Source organism: Lissotriton helveticus, chromosome 2_2, assembly GCF_964261635.1.
Source record: "Lissotriton helveticus chromosome 2_2, aLisHel1.1, whole genome shotgun sequence".
NCBI classification, from domain to species: domain Eukaryota; kingdom Metazoa; phylum Chordata; class Amphibia; order Caudata; family Salamandridae; genus Lissotriton; species Lissotriton helveticus.
In genome coordinates, this window is record NC_136060.1 from 378166378 (window position 1) to 378187016 (window position 20639).

Genomic DNA, 20639 nt, shown 5'->3' on the forward strand with positions numbered 1-20639 from the left:
GTTGTTCCGAAAAGCGTATCGCCGTTGAACGGTGTGTTCAGGATGCCCTGTTGCACCTCGGGTTTGAAACCTGAAATCCTGAGCCAGGCGTGTCTTCTTTCAGTGACACCCATCATCAGGAGCCTGCTGGAGGTGTCTGCTCCATCCAGGGCCGTCTTGAGGCAAGAATTTGCCGCGTTCTTCCCTTCTTCAACCAGTTTTTCGGCGTTCTGCCTGGCATCCTGGGGCAGGTCCTTCAACTGCCCCAGCTCCTCCATGATCTGGTACATGTGCCTGTTTATCAGGGCGTTGGAATTAGCCATGCGCCAGTGGGTCGCGGCATTCCGTTCGATCCTTCTGCCCACCAGATCCCTCCTCTTGCTCTCCTTATCCGGTGGTGGTCCAGAAGTAGTGGGCACGTTAGCCCTCTTTCTTGCTGTGGTCGTGATAATGGAGTCTGCGGAGACCATGCCCTGAATGTAGGGTGGGTCCTTTGAGGAATGTTTGTATTTCTTTTCTGTTCTGGGAGTTACAGCCTTGCATGTTGCGGGTTCCCTAAATGCCTCCTTCCCCTGAGCCAAGACGCTGTCGAGCATTGGTAGGTACTGGCTCCTTGTTTGTGTGGGGAGCAATGTCTCTAGAAGGGAGTCTGCTTTCTGCTTCTCTTCGTTGAGCTTGAGTTTGAAAGCTGCTGCGGCAGACTATCACCGAGTTGTAGGCCCCGATGTCCTCCGGCGGCGAGGGCCTCGAGGGATATGTGTCGACCGCCTCCTCTGGGCTGTCGGTGTCGACATCTAGGTAATCCACCTCCTGTAAGTTCGAGGGGGCCGACTCGGCGTCCGTCCTGCTGTCCTCTTCCTCCCCATAGTTGTAACTATAGTAGGGACTGTCGTCCTCTTCCTGGTAGTCGACCACCTCGACGTCCGGGTCTTGTTCCTCGGTGACCTAGTCTTCCTCCGCGACCACCTCCACCACTGGTGGCTTGGTCTTGTGTGGAATCGTGAAGGTTTTCATCTTTGCGTCAAATTCTTTCTTCCGCTGCAAGATGTTTTCCATTTCGGCCTCGAGGCGCCTTCTCTTTTTCTCCATCTCGGCTGCGTGTTCCGCGTCGGATGGTTCGGCCGCTCTATTCGGCGGTTAGCTCAGCGCCGTGCTTTTCGGTGCCGGAGGCTTCGACGCCGAACCGGGTTTCGGGTCTCTGGTCGGCGTCGGTGCTTTAGGGTCCTTCTCCCTCGGCGTCGATCGATCCTTTTCGGGGACGATTTTCGACTACTTTTGCTGTTCAACAGCTCTCGGCGCCGGGGACTCCTTCTCAGAGGGTCCGCTGGGCCTGTGAATAGTCGCGGGCGCCAGGTGTTTTGGTGCCGGCGCTTTCGGGGCCTTGCCCTCGTTTTTTCGAGACTCAGAGTCTCGGGTTCTTGGGGGCCGGAGAGTCTCCTACCTTATCAGAAGTCTTGGTGTAATCGGTCTCTACGACCGTGTAGCTGTCGTCTTCGGCGGCATCGTTGTCCTCTTCCTCGGAGGACATCCCCAGCTCGTGGAGGGATGAAGTCGGGGCCTTCCCCTGCAGGGTGGCGTGCGCTACCCTCTGTCTCTCTCTCACACGAAGGGTCTTCGGGGTGAAGGCGTTGCAGTCCTCGCTTCCGTGATTTACCGGTAGGCAAAGGTTGCAAACCGGGTGCTGGTCCTTCTGCGCATACTTGTGGTGGCAGTTACGGCAGAACTTGAACGGCGTGTTGTCCATCATCGAACGCTCAGGGCCTCCCTGGTCACGTGTTCGTCAAAGATCTCGATGAATTCTCCTTCTCCTTTGCTGGTTCTTGGTCGATGAAGTCTCCTGGAGTCTTCAGATGATTTTTCTTTCCAATTTCTGTATTTTCCTTCTTCTTTCTCCAAAAATGTCTGGAGCCCAAACGGGAACGATCCAGACCCGACCGCGGAAAAAAAGAATCTGAAGATGGCGCCCAAGAGTGGGAGCTTCCGCAGGAAGCATGCCGACGTCACCGGAAATGCACCCAAGGAGGTGTGACGCCGACGCCCACCTGGGCTACACAAAAAAAAAAAAAAAAAAAGAAAAAAGACTACGAATCCGGACCCAACCACAAGACCGCGGAATAATGCACAGCATAGTGAATCCAGAAAGATTCACGCTGCAAAACCTGCATATTTGAAGGTGCTCTCATGTGATAATGAAGAAAAAGGCAGCTCCTTAAGACAAAATATTTGTCTAACATCACAGAATTTGAGACTATTTCATGGGTCAGGTACATTACAGTTAGGTCCAGCAGCTTATTCGAGTTACTAGACTTGGAGGTCTAGTGACATTTTTATGATTTTTCGAGCCCTGCTTAAACTTATCAATATATATATATATATATATATATATATATATATATATATATATATATAACGTTATGGGCTGTGGTAGGGAAAATAAATGTGTCCCAACACAATTAGAGCAAATGTACTATTAAACACACATTATAACAGTGCAAAGGTCAAACGTAAGTTTATTACTACAGTAGAGCACTTTCATAATGGTGAGGAGGTCCCTGAACTGGGATTTTACCTTACCGCAAAAAATGTCATACTGGATGATTTTTTTAGTTGAATATATATTTTTTTTAATTCAAATAAACATGAAAAAATATCATGCCATAACACTATATGCAGATGTGCAGAACATAATATGCTATGTATGGTTATTGTTGAGGGAGGGGAGGACATTATAACCCACTGCTTTGCCTCCGCAGAGTCATTGCATCTCCAAAGTCATGGCACCTCCCTACACTCAACAAAGCTATTACATAATAAATTACACAGCTGTGCATCTAGACAGACAAATATCTGCATAGCTCTCTGAAGTGGAGCATAGGTGGCTTGTTTGCATAATATAAATAAGAATCTAGTTGCATCGGAAGCTGTGATGAATTCCTCACTAACTACAAGTCAGCAAACAGTAAGTTCCAAACAAGGAGTCACAAACTAAGGACTTAAAGATATTTATTAGCTTAGGAAATGTTCAGAAGTTTCTCTGAGACAAAAGGGTTCCTTTCATGGAACAAAGACTGATGCACTGAAACTCAGATACTTGGGATTTCGACTGAGATGGAAACATGTGATAAATGCTTGCAGGGTTTACGGTGTCAAAGGCAGTCCTCCTCTGCACAGCATTCGGATGGGCACTTAACCTTTACCTGCTGCTGCTCCTCCATAGGACTAGATACCACCAAATTAATTTGGGCACCTACTCTCTACTGAAGTGCACAATCACAGTTATTACCAGAAGCACCAGAACACACAAAAAATAAGCTACCCTCACTCAGGAGTAACGTTAGCATCACCATTGACTCACACGTAGGCTAACATCTAGTGCTATCCCACAAAACCAAATCTAAATATAAAGCAACATTCATCTCTCCAAATTGCAAGTAACAAGAATGCACTGCCTGTGAAGGGCTATTAAAATATAGACATGTGGTTATTGGCTCAGTGTTCGCATTTACCCGCCCAATAACCTGCTAAATATATATGTAAACTCACTACAATGCAATAAAAGGGAATATGCAAAGTTTTTTATATGGTTTCAACTTACCACTAGAGACTGCTCTAATGTTGCATGCGTTTCCTCTTTTTCAACTGTCCGTCGACAGTCTGGACATACCCACAATGGAAGATGAAGCATACTGTTTGTTTTTGGAGAAGTTGAAAGTGCAGTTTTGCTAGAGTTTTTAATCCCACTCTCTAAAAATGAAATATCTTTACGCTCGCTTCTACAAAGTAGGCAGTGCTCTCCTGTGGTGTACGGTGCCCTTTGACCCAAACCAAAGGTAAAGGGAGCCTGTAAAAAGAAAAAAAATTATACTAAAATGTTTAATAAAAAGCATACCTATTGTAACAAAGCTACAGTCCAGAGTAATAAAAGCATTTACAATGAAGCTGGAGGATTAATAAAAATGGACTAAAAGCGGGGAAAGGCTGTTCGTTATAAGAATTACTTTGAAACAATGAACAATATTCAAAACTTGGCCCATCTTTTCTGTACTGCAAGACTCTGTTGGAAGATTCCAACCAGTCTTATAAAGACCCTTTTTTTGTTTGTTACAAAGAACACTGTATGTAATGGTATTCTTTTCTATAAGAAACATAGTTTCTATCTTGGTCATAAGAGAGTTTGGTGTAATTTGAATACAATACATGATTAGAATAATAATAAAGAGAAATTTGTTTTTTTAATTGGACATCAGTTTCTTTAAGTGCATACCATTTGTTAAAATATTTCTAGATCTTAAAACACTTTAACCTTCGTTCTGCATATATGGCTGTTTACTTTATTCACAGAACAATGTTCATAAAAGCTAAAACCCCTAGGAGCTATCTTCAACAGTTGAAACAAAATGACACTATCTTTTTTCTTACATAACGCAATAGATGGTTTGTGTAGTTACACTGCATAAATTAGAGAAGTAAAATCTATAACTGCAGTATCTTCTGAAGCTACAAAGTTAACACTTCTTTGCAAAATCAAGCAGAACCAGGAATACTATTTTAAAAAGTTCTTTAGCGTGCGGTCCATATGCTGAGTGGTTGTGGCAAGGTTGTGGCTTGCCAGAACAGAAATTGGAAGACAGCAGGAAGGGACAGTTACCGTACTGCAAATGCCACGATGCTGCATGCACTAAGGCCTTTGAACCCAATCGCTATAAAGAGCCCCTTACAACGAATCAGCTTACTTAGACAATGCATCTCCTACAAATGAGATGCAAAAGCAATGCAGGAACATGAAGCATCATGAATCTGAAAGAAGGCTCAGGTGAAATGCACCTCATGCATTTATCAGCCCAAAAGAAACTAGAATTTACTTTGTATGGTGAATGAACCATGGAAGACGGAGCTTAAGATTCATATGGATGGTGCTAGTGTGAAAAACGGGTTCAGTTCAAAGCAAGCTATAACACGTGCGAACATCACCAACTACAGGGCAGGATAAAGGGGAAAAGTGAGGGAGAAGAACCTTACAGAATGATCAAGATGATCTAAATGCATCCCTTGGGGTAAACACTTTGGAGCTTGCTAGTACTTTTCACTATATGGAGGGCAACTAAACCTTAAGCATATAAAGAATATTAAGAACAAAAGGAGGGAACACATGCTCCATGAGGTGGAGGACAGGCAGGAAGAAATGGTGTTGGCCCCAATAGGCATAAAAAAGGCATTTGGTATGGTCGATTGGGGGCATCTATCAGAGATGATGAAGACCAAGGAGATTGGGCCCCACTTTAGGGCCTGGGTTCAATTGTTATACACCAGCCCAGGAGTACACGTGAAAGTGGGACAGTATAGGTGGTACATAGAGCGTGCAACGAGACTGGGATGCCATGTGGGACAGTATAGGTGGTACATAGAGCGTGCTACAAGACTGGGATGCCATGTGTCCCCCTGTTGTTTGCTCTGGCAATGGAGTCATTGGCAATAACATGTGCATGGTCATTGGGGATAAAGGTAGGTCACACAAGACACCCATAGCGCTCTATGCAGATGATGCATTCTTTTATCTCAGGGAGCCCTAGGTCATCGGAGGCACTCCTGTTGGGGCTATGAAGGCGTTTGGGATGGTATCTGGCCTCAAAATCAATATAAGGAAAGCCTAATTGTTACCACTGGCAGGGTTGGCTGGGGTGCTTGTGGATGGGCTTCCGGATTTAGTGATGTGATGGGAGACTGATCACTTCAGTTACCTGGGCATAATGGTGGTTCACGCATACAAAACGCAATGCCAGTATAATACTGAGGGGGGTGGGGGGTAGGGGGGTGAAGATTCCTTATGGGACTCAGTGCAATTCTGGAAATGCTGTTTCTGTCACTGAAGAGAAGAACTGTGATTTCCAAAATGTTGTTTCAGACGCGCTGTCTTTATGTCATTCAGAATTCCTTGTGTCCCAAGAGAGAAGGTGTTTTTCTGCAAGTTAAATACACTCCTCACCTCACTTATCTGAGCAGGTAAAGGAAGTAGGGAGGCCTGTCAGATGTTAATAAGGGGCTATGAGAAGGATTGGCTTGGGGTCTTGAATAAGGAATATTACTACTTTGCTTCTGATATGAAACATGCAGCAAGAGGGATGGAGGCAGGGAATAACTGGGATAAGACTCTAATGGCGGGTTTGGTGGAGAGGTATGGGCTACCGGCGCTCCTAATGGCAGGATCGAGGATGTCCTCTGCAGTTCCTTATGTGGTGCATCAGGTGCCACAGTAAGGAAGAGGTTGGTGACGTTGTTAATCAGGAGTCCCGCCTTTTACAAGGCGTTACCGCTGTAGGTTTTGGCTCCGTTCTGACAGATGGAAGATATGTTATTCCAAATCTGGTAAGAGGCAGGGTGCTAGCTGGTTGGAGACATTTATCCAAATTATGTATTTATATCCTTTGATGAGGAGGACCTGGTTTAGATTGGACAGTTTCTCTATTATGGGGGAATGACAGATGTGGCCAGAACAGTTTGGTAGTAGTTCACTGTGGCACATCAGGCTTCAGCCATACTAGGGGCATTGTTGTTGGGGGGGGGGGGGGGGGAGAGAGATTGGGGATGGGTGCCACATTGCCTCAAAGTTTTACGAAGCACAGCTGGCTGATATGGTTAATGGACCACTGGAAGCGCTTCGGCAATGGGAGGTAGACCTTGGGACACTTCTCAGATGTGGGCTGTGCCAGGATATGTGCGTTATTGAGGACTGTGTCCAGCCATGCACAGTTTAAATTAATACATTTCAATTTTGTGCATCGTACTTTGAAGAGCCCCCACCCGCCTTTCCGCCGCATGAATGTACAGAATGTATCCGGAGCACTCGTCTGCATGTTCTCGTTGCGGAAACATGGATGCTGATTTTATGCATATGGTGTGGGGTTGCCTGCAGGTGAGAGACTTCTGGGAAAGCATTGTGGATATTCTTGGTCAGGTCACGGCACTGTCCTGGTGATGAAGAAGTGGTGAATACATTTCATATGATCGAGATTCAGGCTCCCCCAAAGGCATCGTGGGATAAAGGCGTTTGAGTGGTCGGTGCAGAGGCAACTTGGATGCAATGCACCCACTCAGTGCTCACCAAGATTCCAAGTCCACATCCAATTTAACATCTATGTACTAAATTTCAGGATCCGGGGGGAGATGACTCAAAGGATGAATCCACGGATAGCGAAGAGTAGCTATTGTGTAAAAGTTAGTTGGCGGGATGGACATGTAATTTGGGCCACGGTATTGTTATTGTTCTGATTTAACATATAACATTGGGTCCCCTTAGCTGTGTTCTGGTACAGTAATCCACATCAAGATGTGAAGTTTACCTAATGCCACCGCTATTGTACTGTTATTCTTCATAACGGTTCTGCAATATTACATGTTGTTGTTCTCAAGCTGATGAAGTGGCAAAGGTTTTTAAAAAAATTAACAAATAAAAAAGGAGACTTGAAACTTTAATAAGATGGCATTCAAGGAGGGAGGAAAAACTAATTTGGAAGGGTTCGGGCCATCCAATGAAAGGAAGCCATTTCCTATTGCCTGCTCTGGTGGGTTCCTAAAGGAAAATCTATATTTATTTACACTAGCACTTCCCTTCACAAACGGATACAGTTACTTATAAGACAGAGTTACAATTACTCCTTGCTCACCCTGGCATATTTCTCACAAACAAGCAAACACAAAGAGGTGTGGCTTGAGAGCCGAAGATGCTGGATACGTGAGACAGGTGCTCCGCTCCAGTCCAGCAATTATCCTGTAACATCTGTGGCCTGTGGTCAATGCGGACTGACTACCAGCATAGCAGCGTAGGTACACCCCCCCCCAAGCAATCTGTGTACTGAAGACATCTGCTATTGACCTACTGCAGCTGCCCGGGTGGCATCGGCCTTGCGAGATGGCTTACATGTGATAGATGGGCTCTGGCTCCAGAGCGAAAGCTGTGACCTGCGTAGGTGGGCCCCCGGGTAAGAAGCGGCCTGCACTGAGGAGGTGAAATGCTTCGGGGGGTGGGGGGTCAGGGGTTTGGGGACGACGACTCCTCTGGCAAACAGCGGGGCAGGGCTCAAGACCACAAAAAACAACTACCAGGTGGGTGAAGCGCTGGCAGTTGCCCACAGAGGCATTTGGTGCGGGGCTAGATCTCGGGGTTCTAGATCGGGGCTCGGTGCAGGCTCACAGCTGGGCACAATACTGCCATTAAAAGGCACTGCACTAACTACCCTCTGATTTAGCAACTAGGAAGGACCCTTGGTGCCCTTAGAGTGCGCTTTCACCTGCATAACTGTGCTACCCCCTACAATGAGGGCTAGAAGACCGGAGAGGCCCTCTTGATCTTTTGTGAGATGCTCTGCTGAGCAGAGACACGCTTCTCCAGAGGGTACCATATGAACTCGCCCACCTCGGCACAGATGGGGGTAATGACCTATGCACACAAGAAAAGGTCATCCTGATGCAGATCACTCATCTGCATGGCACTGAAGGTCTGTAGGGGTATATGATCTGTTTTGATAGCCGAATATGAAGGTTGATACTCCCTTGCCACTAGCTAACCACAGTGACTGGTGCACCTAGAGAGACTCTGCTGCCTTTGACACGAGGAGGGAGTGTCCAAGGAGAGAGCAAGGCCAAGATCCTGCACAGCATGTGGACTTGCCAGGGTGCCTATTCCTTTGACTGGGTCCTTACGCATCAATCGAGTCCTTAGGTTCCCAGACCACTTCCTATTCCGGACTCGGATCAAACCTCGTACCTTCCAGCTACCCCTTACTGCTCTTAGAACAAGTGGGGACATATTCTACAGCAGAGGCAAACAGGGCCACCGAAATAGGATGGGTGCCCAGACGGGTGCCCCTGGATTGGGAGTTTGTGAGACAAGAGTCCCCAGAGGCCTCCATACACTTACATATTAGCAAAATATATGCTGTAAAAGTGGGCACAAACATCACCCTCCTGCAAGACATTAATGCAGTGTTGGTGGGCCTGGGCCTACTACAAGCTGAGCATTGTGAGTTGGCCAACCGGGTTAACGGAATGGAGACTTCAAGAGAAGAAATACAACAGGAGCACACGGCATTGACCCGCAGAGTAGAGGGCCTATCGGAAAGGGTGCGCATTCTGGAGCGGCAAGCTGAAGACATTGCAGGCTGTAACATCATCAGAGTGTTGGGGCTCCCCGAAGGTGCAGAAGGGACAGACCTCGAAAAATCAACTCGACCACTCGCAATGTTGAGTGAGATTTTATCAGGTTGAGCTGTTTTTAGCATTTACTCGACCATGCTGGCGAGTCAATTTAAACTGCAATGAACAGGTGTTCTGTTTATTCAGAAAGTGAATGAGCAGTAAAGATGCCTTTAAACTTGCTTTTGTCTTGACACTTTTATGGTCTGTTCATGGACAGAGGTCAAATGTCAGTTTCTCTTTTTACAAATGTTTGCTTATCTCTTCCTGGAAAACGTTTTTTACTTTTTGTTATCTTATTTTAGTTAGTGCTTTTTGTCAAGTGAGTTATCTGACAATACTTGTGAAACAAAAGGCTGTAAAATGGCAGTTTTTTCTCTAACACAATATTTAAATGTCTTGTAAATGAATAGTAGTTATTTCAAAATATATCAGGAATTATAAAATAACTTTTTTGTAATTTAGAAGTGTGATGCAAATTTTTTTTTACATAAGAGCGAAACAAATCACAACACTACTTGGTGGTGTGCAAATTACAAATATTTGCAGAAAATTGATTTCCTGACATCGTACACTATAGAGTATTAAAGCCACATGTCATTTGGGAAATTCTGTGGGCATTTCAATGTAAAATCTGGCGATGGCGAATGTCAGTGTGCTGATTTCTCATGCTTTAGTGAAGTATTTATTAAAAGTGACAGTTTTTAAACATGAGTTCATAAACATTTATGCCCCTGCACTGATGACTATGTAGTTAATGTACTGAGGCAAGTCAGCAGTCATGCATATCCTATATGTGGCTAGATATATATTATGTATGGAGCAAACATTTAGTCTATTAAACCAAACATGAGTTTTCTGTACAGAAGACATGCTGAACTCGCGTATTTGAAGGTGCTCTCATATATCAAAGGCCTTCTGAGATAAGAGCCTGCAATAGCCCCTGATGTTTCCTACCAAACGTGTGATACTTTTAGATGGCACCGCCCACTTCTGCGATACCGATACCGCATGAACCTGTCTGGAGGCATATAAAGCTGGGTCGACGCTCCCGAAGTCCGGTCCAAGTTAGGCCCACCTAGGGGAAGGCCCAGGAAACGCACATGAGGTGCCTCCTGTGGTAGGTCCTTGAAGAAGCCATCCCCTCTCAGACTGAAGAATGAGCACTGGCACTACTTCTGAGATAGCACTGACACAAAAAACAGGTGCAGAAACTGGCACTACTTTGGAAGAAGAGCCATTGCCTCGGAATCGGACACTTCTACACTTGATAGGGAGAGCCTACTTACCTAAAGTGACACCACAGTAAGCAGACTAACTGATCTGAGAAGATCGCACTGGGTTGACATGGCACTGATGCCTTTGTTTTTGTAAAGGAGTACCTATATAATTGGGGGAAGCCTCTGTTGGGAGATATTGTTCCAGTTTAATGTTATCGGACTCTTCATGTGGTTGTAGTTCAGTCTGGGAGCCCTGACCGAGGAAGTCTCTGGAACTTGGATGACAGCGAACTTATGTACCCGGGCATATACTAAGAAAAGGTCTGGCGTAGCAATGGTAAAGCCTATATTACTCAGCCTACTCCCACCCAGATTTGTCCCTGCCAGGAGCTTAGAAGTGTTTATTTAACAATTTTCCTAATAAAAACTGAATGAACACATTAATAACAAGTGGGCACAGCCGTGACCCACAACATTCAGTCAAAACATCGAACAGAATGGTAAAAGGAGCAAAGCAAAAATATGTCTGTGCACTTGTAGTCAGTGTTACAGACAGAGATTGTTATAAACACACCATTGCATTTCACAATATTTTAAATGTCATATTGCATACGGGGGTTTTTTGGTCGACGACGTGTCGATGCCTAAGTTAAATGAGGGGCATGATCATCAGGACAAAATTAGAGTCATTGTTGTCTTTAAATATTACACTGCCTTTTAACGCAATTCTATACATTTATACATTACATGGGAAAAAGGGGGAGAAAAGGGGAGAAGAAATACATGAAATTAGGCATGCTGTATTGGAAACTTGCAACCTCATCTCTTCCATTAAAACAGAGTATATTTATGTGCTCGTGGGAGAGAAAAACGGCGCATTTGTGGGACTCAGTGTCCAGGACTGTGAAGTACAACAGGAAAATGACTTCATCGTGTCAGAGGGGTGTATTTGAGTGCCAGTGATGACAAAATAGCGGCGCATTGAGGAGCAAAATATCAATTCCCGTGAGGGCAGACTATTTAGGTGCAGTGATGGAGACAAATGTTCCGAATTTCGATGTGACACAGTGACCGGAGTGAGAACGGTCGGAATTGAGTAGTTAATGATGGCTGGCAGTGAAGGTCTTCATACTATGAAACACAATTGTAGACGGAGGCTGAACCGGGTTCTGTGGGGCAGTCATGTAGTGAAGGGCACAACCGTTATTAGTGCAGGTAAACATTAACACGGAGCATGCGACTGGGAAAAATAGAGGCTAAAACCTACGCGTATCGCATCAGGTAATTCAACGGATCAGCAGATACCATGAACAATGGAGGAATCTGGAAAAATAATGGTGCCCCGCAGAGTGTTGTCGTTATCTCCCGTTGAACGTTAAGGCCTCACGGGCCGGCCCCCCGGCAGTGCAGCTGGTGTAGGCACAGGACGAACCGGGCAGTGGACCAGGTCCTTGCAGGCGCGATCGCTCTCCATGTCGTAGCGCCCTCCGGATCACTAGGGCCCAGAACCGCCAACCTGCGTAGGAGGATGCGACAGATAAGTGGGGCCGGGGTCCGGAGGATGGAATGGGCTACTTTGTGATCTGGACACTTATGGACATATGGTCTGGGGGCCCCTGGCTCCTTCGTTAGCTGGCGGGGGGTTACAATCGCCTGTGGGGTAGCGGGGGAGGGAGAGATACGTATGGTATATTAGGAGAATGTCATAATTGTGCATAGGTTGGTGCATTGACCCATTACTGGTGGTGCAAGGCGGGGGGAGGGTCCTGGGCATCAGAGCTTATGTACACACCCTGAAAGACATGGTCATGGCTGAGGTCACTACACAACAGACAGGCACTGCTACCGATCACCTGAGGGCACTGACGTGGAATGTAAGAGGCCTCAGCGACTTTCGGAAGCTGCGTAAGGTCCTGAGTTACTTGCGTAGACACCATATTGATCTCGCACTCATACAGGAGACTCACTTACACCTCAATAGCAAAATGCTAACACATAAGGGCGTAGTGGGTTGTAGTGTGGTGGCGGGTTTCACCACTCACTCACGGGGGTAATCACCTGGGCTAACCCACGTTCCAAGCTGACATTGACGTCTCTAGAGGCAGACCCAGAAGGGTGCTACGTGATCTGTAAGTGTCAGGGGAAGGGACATGACCTATTGGTGGTGAATGTATACGGTCTGAACTACGACTCCCCTGATTTTTACACAGAGTTAGCCCAGAAGTGCAAGTCGTATGACTACACCAAAATGCTTTGGGGAGGAGATTTCAATTTGGTATTCGATCCTGTTAGAACCGGGAGTCTCTGGTTGGCAAAGGTAAGTACCTTGGCCCAAGTAGGGACCCCTAGCTCCGGTCAGGGCAACGGAATAACCCTCTGAGATAACCCCTGCTCACCCTCTAGGTAGCATGGCGCGAGCAGTCTAGGCTAAACTCGGAGACAATGTGGATAACATTTGCACTTAACACAACAATAATCCCCAATCCACCACAAACTGAGACCACACAGGTAAGTATATTTTTATAAAAATATATAACTTTATCTAGTTTCAGCAAGGTAAATCAAGCAGTTGCACGATAATCACTTCATTATAAAAGGGAGGCACTTAATCTTAATTGGTCTTTCTTAATTTCAGGAAGTTCTCAAAACAAATGTCTCTAGTCTCTTCAAGTCAGCACAAAGATATGCCAACGATTTTGTGATCAAAAACGCTCTCAAAAATGATGAGCAAACAATGCCAGCGTAAAACAACTATCCCCCAAGGGTCCCCTGGCTTCAGGGACCACAAGCGCTTCTTGCGCGGCTCACCCGGTATCCTGGGCGAGGGGGGACTTCTTTCCCCGTGCTTGCGGTGACGCGGGTCCCCCAGGGGCACCTCGCGGGTGCAGGCTCAGTGTTGCTCCCGCCCGGCCGGTCTCAGGACGCTCTCCGCCCGCTCTGGATCCTTCAAAGAGCAGCGGGGAGCAGAGACGGCAGGCCAGGGGCTGGAGCACTTGCGGAGATCCCTCGGCGAGGTCAGGTCACTTCTTCCCGGGCCCGGCGGTGATCTCGCTGATTCCTCGGCTTCCTCGCGAAGGCAGCCAATCCCCTCGCGGCTCCTCAGGCGAGCCTCCACAGCACCCGGGAGTCAGCCAATGGCAGTGCGGCTCCCGGGACAGTAAACAATGACGCTCCGCGACTCCGGCCAATCACGGCCCACTACTGCTGATGACGCTGCGCCGCACGGGCCAATCCCGTCGCGGCGTTAGTGAGGGGGCTCGGCTCCCTCCACCAATGGGAGCGCGGCGGCTTCGTTCTTCGCCGCGGCAGCGCCTGGACCTCTAGGCAAGTTACGGGGGGGGGGTTCCTGGCCCCGGGCCGCGGTGGTGATTTGGCGGCAAAGGGTTTTCAAGGGTGCTGGTCCCGATGAGACCCCCCTCTCGACCTCTCCACCACGTTGGAGCGGATTTCACGAGGGGAGGCGCCACAAGCCTCCAACCCTCATAGGAAATGTGCCGATGAGCACACCGATCCCTTCCTCACGCTCCGCAGTCGAGTACACCACGCCCCCGGTCCACAACAGCACGATCTTGCAGCTGTTTTCTGGCAAAGCTTTAGGAACCTTTAGCCCTGGGTTCCCAGCAGGAGGCCAGCTCTTCTCAGGCCCTTGGAGATTCAGTAAAGACACAGCACACAGCAAAGTCTTGGTAGGTTCAAGCAGGCAGGGTCACAGCACGCAGCAAAGTCCCTTTCCCCTCTTCAGCTTTCAGTGGCCACAGCAGAACAGGTCAGCCCTTAGAGCACACAGCAAGGCAATCTTCCTTTAGTTCTCTCGCCGTCTTCCTTCCAGCAGAGGGTCCGTCTTGGTTGTAGAATTTCAGAATCTAATCTTCTGTAGTAAGGGGTCCTTTCCTTATACCCCTGAACGCCTTTGAAGTCCTTGGTGCAAGGGGATCCTTGGCTCTGGAATGTTTCTGGTGTTCTTCTTCCTGACAGCTTCAGGGCCAGAGGTGACAGTGGGTCGGCAGGGGAGTTAGCCAGCGCGGTGGTCAGGCAGGCACAGCCCAGCACTATCAGGCTCTTCTCTCTCCCCTTCCCCGTGCAACAGATGTCGCCTTTCACCCCTGGGCTGACTCCAACCCCCTCCGGGGCCCTGCAGCTCCTATCACGCAGGCATTCCACACACAGGCCCAGGCACCCAGAAAGGTTTATACAAAAGAACAGCCACTTTCTAAAAATGCTATTCTCAACCCCAGGATCCAAAAACAACCTTCACAAAAAGATGTGTCATTTAATTCTGAGTTCAGGGATATCTCTCATGGATGTTCCATCTTGTTCCTATAGGGAGATAGGCTGGGATCCAATGGGACCAGCCTCCCCAGGCTACCCTAGGGAGCCCTACAGCCCTACAGCAGTGAGCACACAAAGTGGCTGCTGCTCTCTACCAGAGCATGTTACCTGCACTAGTACACGCTCTACCCTATCCATTCACTGCACCCTACCCAGGGGGGTACCTGGAGCCTTCCATAGGGGTGGCTGATGTGCACAGACAGGGGAGGGTTAAGCCCAGCCAGTGGGGACACTGGCCGGGCTGACATGGCAGTCACTGACTGCATACAGGCTCTGAGCTGGCAGGCCTGAGTCACCATTTTAAAGCTACTCATGTGGGTGGCGCAATCCGCGCTGCAGGCCCACTAGTAGCATTTGTCATCACCGGCCCTGGCACACACAGTGCACTTTACTAGGGACTTCGTGGTGCTACAAATATGCCAATCAGGTATATTCATTCAATATCACAATTTACAGAGGGAGCACTTACCCTCTGACACTGATCAGCAGTGGCAGAGGGTCCAAAGCATCTAAACCAGCAAAAACGAAATCCAGCACAGCATCAAAACACATGAGTCAGAGGCAAAAAGATGGGGGAAGAACCACGCCAAAAGGTGTCAGGTCTAACAGATCCGAACCTGGATAGGTCTGCGGGACCCCCCCCGGAACCCGTCAGCGGCTGCAATGGTCGTACAGACTGAACTGGTTCATTTGGACCTCCTGGATGTATGGCGCAGTCGGCATCTCTCAAGAGGGGGGTATACACACTACTCTACTTATCATGCACTCCACACCAGAATAGATTACTGGCTAGCGTCACAGCAGCTCTCCAATAGTATCAGGGATTGTCTGATTTTGCCGCGCACGCTATCTGACCACTCCCCTCTCCTCCTGATTCTGGAGACGCCAGTTCATAGGATCCCCCCATTCACGTGGCGCTTCCCCCCGTACTCCCTGCTGGATGAGGTCTTTAGGGGAGAAATCGCGAACGAAATTGATAACTTTTTTTTAGATCAATGTGGGCACTGTAGACAGCTTCCAGACGCTGTGGGAGGCATTTAAGGTCTACATACGCGGGATGGCCATGGCTAAACACTCCAGTGTCCTGAAATCCATTAGACAGAGACTTCAGCATCTTGAAAATCAGCTCTCCAAATTGGAAGAGAGGCAGCGGGTGGAGCCGGAGGGGGACACCATGGAACAGATCAAACAACTAGTGTCTGAATATAACGAAGAGGCAGACAGGGAGGTGCAACATCTGGGTAAATACGCCACTGCCCGCACTTCTGGCGAAGGAGAGAGACCTAGCTCCCTTCTGGCCAAAATAGTACGCAATGAAAGGCGCCCGCTGAGAGTCGGTGAGCTGGAGTTGAGTTCGGGGGAGGTACTCACGGATGAAGAGAAGATCACTGGGGAATTTAGGCAGTACTATTCCAATCTCTATAAGTCCAGATCATCAGGAATGGAGGAGTAAATAGACTACTACCTAAGCTATATCTCTATGCCCCAGTTGTCCAACTCTATGCCACAGTTGTCCAACTCACAGAGAGAATTCCTCATGATGCCCATTCAAACGGAAGAGCTAGTGGAGGCGCTGGACGGCATGCGGTCTGGTAGCGCTCCTGGTGCAGACGGGCTGACAGTTGGCTTTTACTAGGCCTTTAAAGAACAGTTGGTGCCCTTCCTCTCCACCCTCTTTGATGACATATGCATGGAAGGTAGTATGCCTGCCACTATGCGAGAGGCCCTGCTCATAACGCTCCTCAAGCCAGGGAAGCCTCCTACGGAGTGCGGCTCCTACAGACCCCTGTCCCTGATAAATGTTGACGCGAAACTGTATGCCAAGGTACTTGCGACGCGCCTCGCTCTGCTCGCTCCGGAACTGGTGGCCCCGGAACAGGCCGGCTTTATCCCTTCTAGGAACCTCACATACAACATACGCACAGTTCTAGGGACGATGCAGCATGTGAAGCCGGAGAATAAGGCATTGGCCATCTTCCTCGATATGGAGAAGGCATTAGACTCCGTAGAGTGGCCCTTTATGTCGAGAGTGCTCAGAAAGCTGGGGTTGGGCGAACCCTTCCTACAAATGATAGGTGCCTTATATTATCAACCCACGGCCCGACTGCGAATAGGTGACAGAGTCACGGAGGCGTTTGAGATAGGCAGAGGCACCAGACAGGGCTGCCCCCTCTCACCATTATTGTACGCCCTAGTAGCAGAACCCCTAGCGTGTGCGCTCCGAGAATACCATAGTCACGAAGGCATTAGCTTCCCTACTTAAAAGATATGTATCTCCACGTACGCAGATGACACGCTCTTGTACGTCCGAGACCCGGAGATTAACCTTTCCCCGGTACTGAGGGAGGTGGTGCAGTTCGGAGCTCTGTCCGGTCTGAAGGTGAACTGGACTAAATCGGTGGCATTCCCACTGACCCCGGTGACATCAATTTGAAATGGATTACCCATTACAATGGTCGGAGGACCCGGTCAGATACTTGGGCATACAGCTGCACCCAGACCCAGACATTTTAGTGCGGGAAGACTATGGAGTCGCCTACACTAAGTTGACTGAAGATGTGGACAGATGGTGTAAGCTGCCGTTGTCCCTGTCGGGCCGCATCGCACTAATGAAAAGGATTGTGTTGCCAAGGTTTTTGTTCCTCTTTAGCAACATCCCGGTGATCCTTTCTAAGGCCTTCTTCAGAACACTAACCCAGACTCTCACTTGTCTGGCCTGGGGCGGTAAGCAACCACGGGTACAGTGGCAAGTTCTAACGCTCCCGTATGAACAAGGTGGACTGGGGGCCCCGGACATGGAGAGATACTATAGGATCGCGCAAGCAACACATTTGCACACATGGATACACGGGGATCGCAATATCCCACACGTGATTCTGGAGAATCTGTTCACTGACCCCCTCCCTCCTCCGGCTACAGTATTTGAGCCGGCCACTCGCCGGGTGGGATCCCTAGATTCTATCACGACAAAGAACCATGCATGGCATGCTTTGGCCAGGGGACAGGACTGTGCTCTACTGTACTCCCCTCTCGTTCCGATAGACTGGGCCGTGTGGCTGGCGCCGTTACGGGAGAAGGGGGTCACGCGCGCCCTCAAACAACTCGGCATAAATAAGCTGGAAGACCTGTTCAGGGATGGAAAGGTAGTTTCTTGGGATCAGGTTGCTTCTGCCCAGATTCCGGTGTCGTTACTGCACCGTTTCCACCTGCATAGGGTCCGCGCAGCACTCCAAGAGCTGCTGGGCCCGGATATGGCGGAACCTCCCGAGCTTCCAGAGCTGACGTATGTGATAAAGACGCCCTCATCCAGCCACTTGATCTCGCGTTTATATAAAGCAGGACTGCAACACAGGGAACAGCAACCCTCGAAGGCCCGGTTGGCATGGCAGCGCGACCTACATACACAGATAGATGATGCAATGTGGAAATACTGCTGCCAAAACACTAAAAAAGTGCCGCTTAATGCTCGGCACAGACGAATCCATTTTAAATTTCTACAACGTGTATATTACACTCCAGAGCGCTTACACAGATACGGACTCCGCCCAACATCGGAATGTGAGCGCTGTCATGCCTCGGTGGCGGATTTCCTACATCTAGCGTGGTCCTGCCCGGGAGTTAACAAATTCTGGGAAGATATTTTTCTAGAACTAGGACACGTACTAGAGACTGAGCTCCCGGTTGACCCAGCGTTGGCGTTGCTGGGACACTCCAGGATACTCCCACCGGCGACACGTCGCCTGGCCGATATGGGCCTACTCATGGCTCGGCGAGTGGTGGCGCAATGCTGGATGCGCAGCCCGCTGCCAACTAAGCACAAATGGGCCAGGGATATGCTTTACAGCTGTACCCAATCACAGTCCTATAGCGAACTCCTACCCCCTGGTAGCAGACCGAAGATTTTCTGGGGCCTGTATCTGACTTACAGCTCCACTAAGGACAGCGCGGACACAGTTCGGGAGGAGACGGGAGTTGACTTGGAGCGGCAGGGAGGGGAGGCGGGTCCCGAAGATTAGATACACATTACCCTGTAGTCCTAGCGGGAACATGGGGAGTACACTTGGGACCTGGGTGATGCTGGAGGGATGAGGGACACTTAGATAACACTCACATTGGGGTGCACACGGAACTGGGGGACTAAACTTGGGTCCAGGGGGTCCTGGCAGGAGAGTGGGGATTGCGGGAGGGGGTGATGCGACACCGGCATTAACGTAGACAGGGTGGCACACAGAACTATATCAACATTGTATAGGCAGTCTGGGGGGGGAGGGGTGGTGTTGGGCGGGACCGTTGCGAGGGTTATGTTAGAATCGGGTCACATTGGCAGACACACACTCTTCACCGCGTGACTCCCTCATTAACGCATCCATCATGTCTACACTTATACAAGGATGAGGGAACGAGGCGGGGGGCGCCGGCATGTCATGTAACTGGAACAGTTAGCACACTCTGGGATAAGTGTCGCCGGACCTCCGGGTTGACGGCTCATTGGCTTTGTATGTTGGACATGCTCTATGCACTAACATTGCTCTAGTTTGCTGCCGGCCCCCGGGTTGTAGGCGGAAAGTTGTGTGCGTGACCTGATGCTGAATAAAAGTTTATAACCAAAAAAAAAAAAAAAAAAAAAAAAAATGTTGCTTCACAGGGTGCGGGCCATGGGAGGGCTCAAGGATGGTCACCGGGGACGCATAAACTATATGACTAAATGGCAGATCCCAACAATGCCTTAATCTTTCTGTCTGGGAACATGAGGGGGATGGGATCCGCCTATGAACGCCACAACATTCATAAATACCTGAAGAGGTGAGGAGTACATGTGGCTATGTTGCAAGAGTCTCACCTCACGTTTGACTGCTTAAGGCAAAGAAGGCAGGGCAATTATTGATGGCAGTGGCATGTATGCCCCAAATCAAGATCAGGTGGCTTTCTGCAAGGCACTGTCATCAATGCTGGCTACTTTAGTAACTGATAACCTTTTATTTGGGGGATGGGGGGAACTTTAATTGTGTAGCTGATGTGATGCTGGACCGTTCTACCCCCTTCCTCCCACACCCTCCTCCACCCTGGGCCTTGACACATAAGACCTCTGAAGGCTTATGGGACTGTTTGGGGCACTGGGACCTATCAGATATATGGGGGGCTCAATATGGCAGGCAGGAGGTTACTCATATTATTCCCACTTCTACCATTCGCAGACTAGATTATATAGGTCCGACCATAGCCTATCACTTTTGAAGTTCAGACTAGTAGAGGGACCCTCGGAGATACTCACATAGCGACTTAATGCCCCGTCCCTAGAAGATACGTGCTTGCTTCGAGGCACATTGGGCACCGCTGTTACAGAATACTACACTCGTAATCAGCGCTCTGGGTCATCGGGCCTCCTTGAGTGGAAGTCCATGTTAAATATGGATTTTAAAATCCTTAGTAAGGTCCTGGCCCTCAGTTTTCTCCCACATATGCCTGCACTGATACATAGCAAACAAAACGGGTTAATTCTAGATCAGAGCACCCCACTAAACCTCTGTAGACTATACCATGTTATTCATCGCCCAGATGTATTTCTCCGACCACACGCTACCATTCTGTCAGTGGACTTTGAAAAGGCGTTTGACTCCATGAGATGAGACTTCCTTTTTGAGGTCATGCACAAGATTGCTGGGAGCGTACTGGGTTTAAAGAGTTAAATTGCTATACTCCGTCCCATTTAACACACAAAACAATGTTTATAGGCGTTCCAGACCGGGGAGTCCACTATCCCCTCTCCGGTTTGCTTTGGCCTTTGAGCCACCAGCACAGCTCTTCTGCAGGGAAGTAGGCTCTGGAGTGACGGTTGAGGGCACAGAGCATACCATCTCCTTGTATGCGGATGGCCTGCTGCTTTATCTTGATGACGACCTAATGGGAGCTGCAACCACAATG

General features: G+C 48.7%; 1 protein-coding gene across 2 annotated transcripts in view; it reads right to left on the reverse strand.

Annotated features, from left to right (window-relative positions):
- FAM193A (family with sequence similarity 193 member A) overlaps window positions 1-20639 on the reverse strand; it is a 542579-nt gene that overhangs the window by 432787 nt on the left and 89153 nt on the right. For both annotated transcript variants that reach the window (XM_078678579.1, XM_078678578.1), the window contains exon 3: window positions 3575-3820. In XM_078678579.1, the coding sequence (XP_078534705.1) occupies window positions 3575-3820 (246 nt within the window). The remainder of the gene's footprint in view (window positions 1-3574; window positions 3821-20639) is intronic.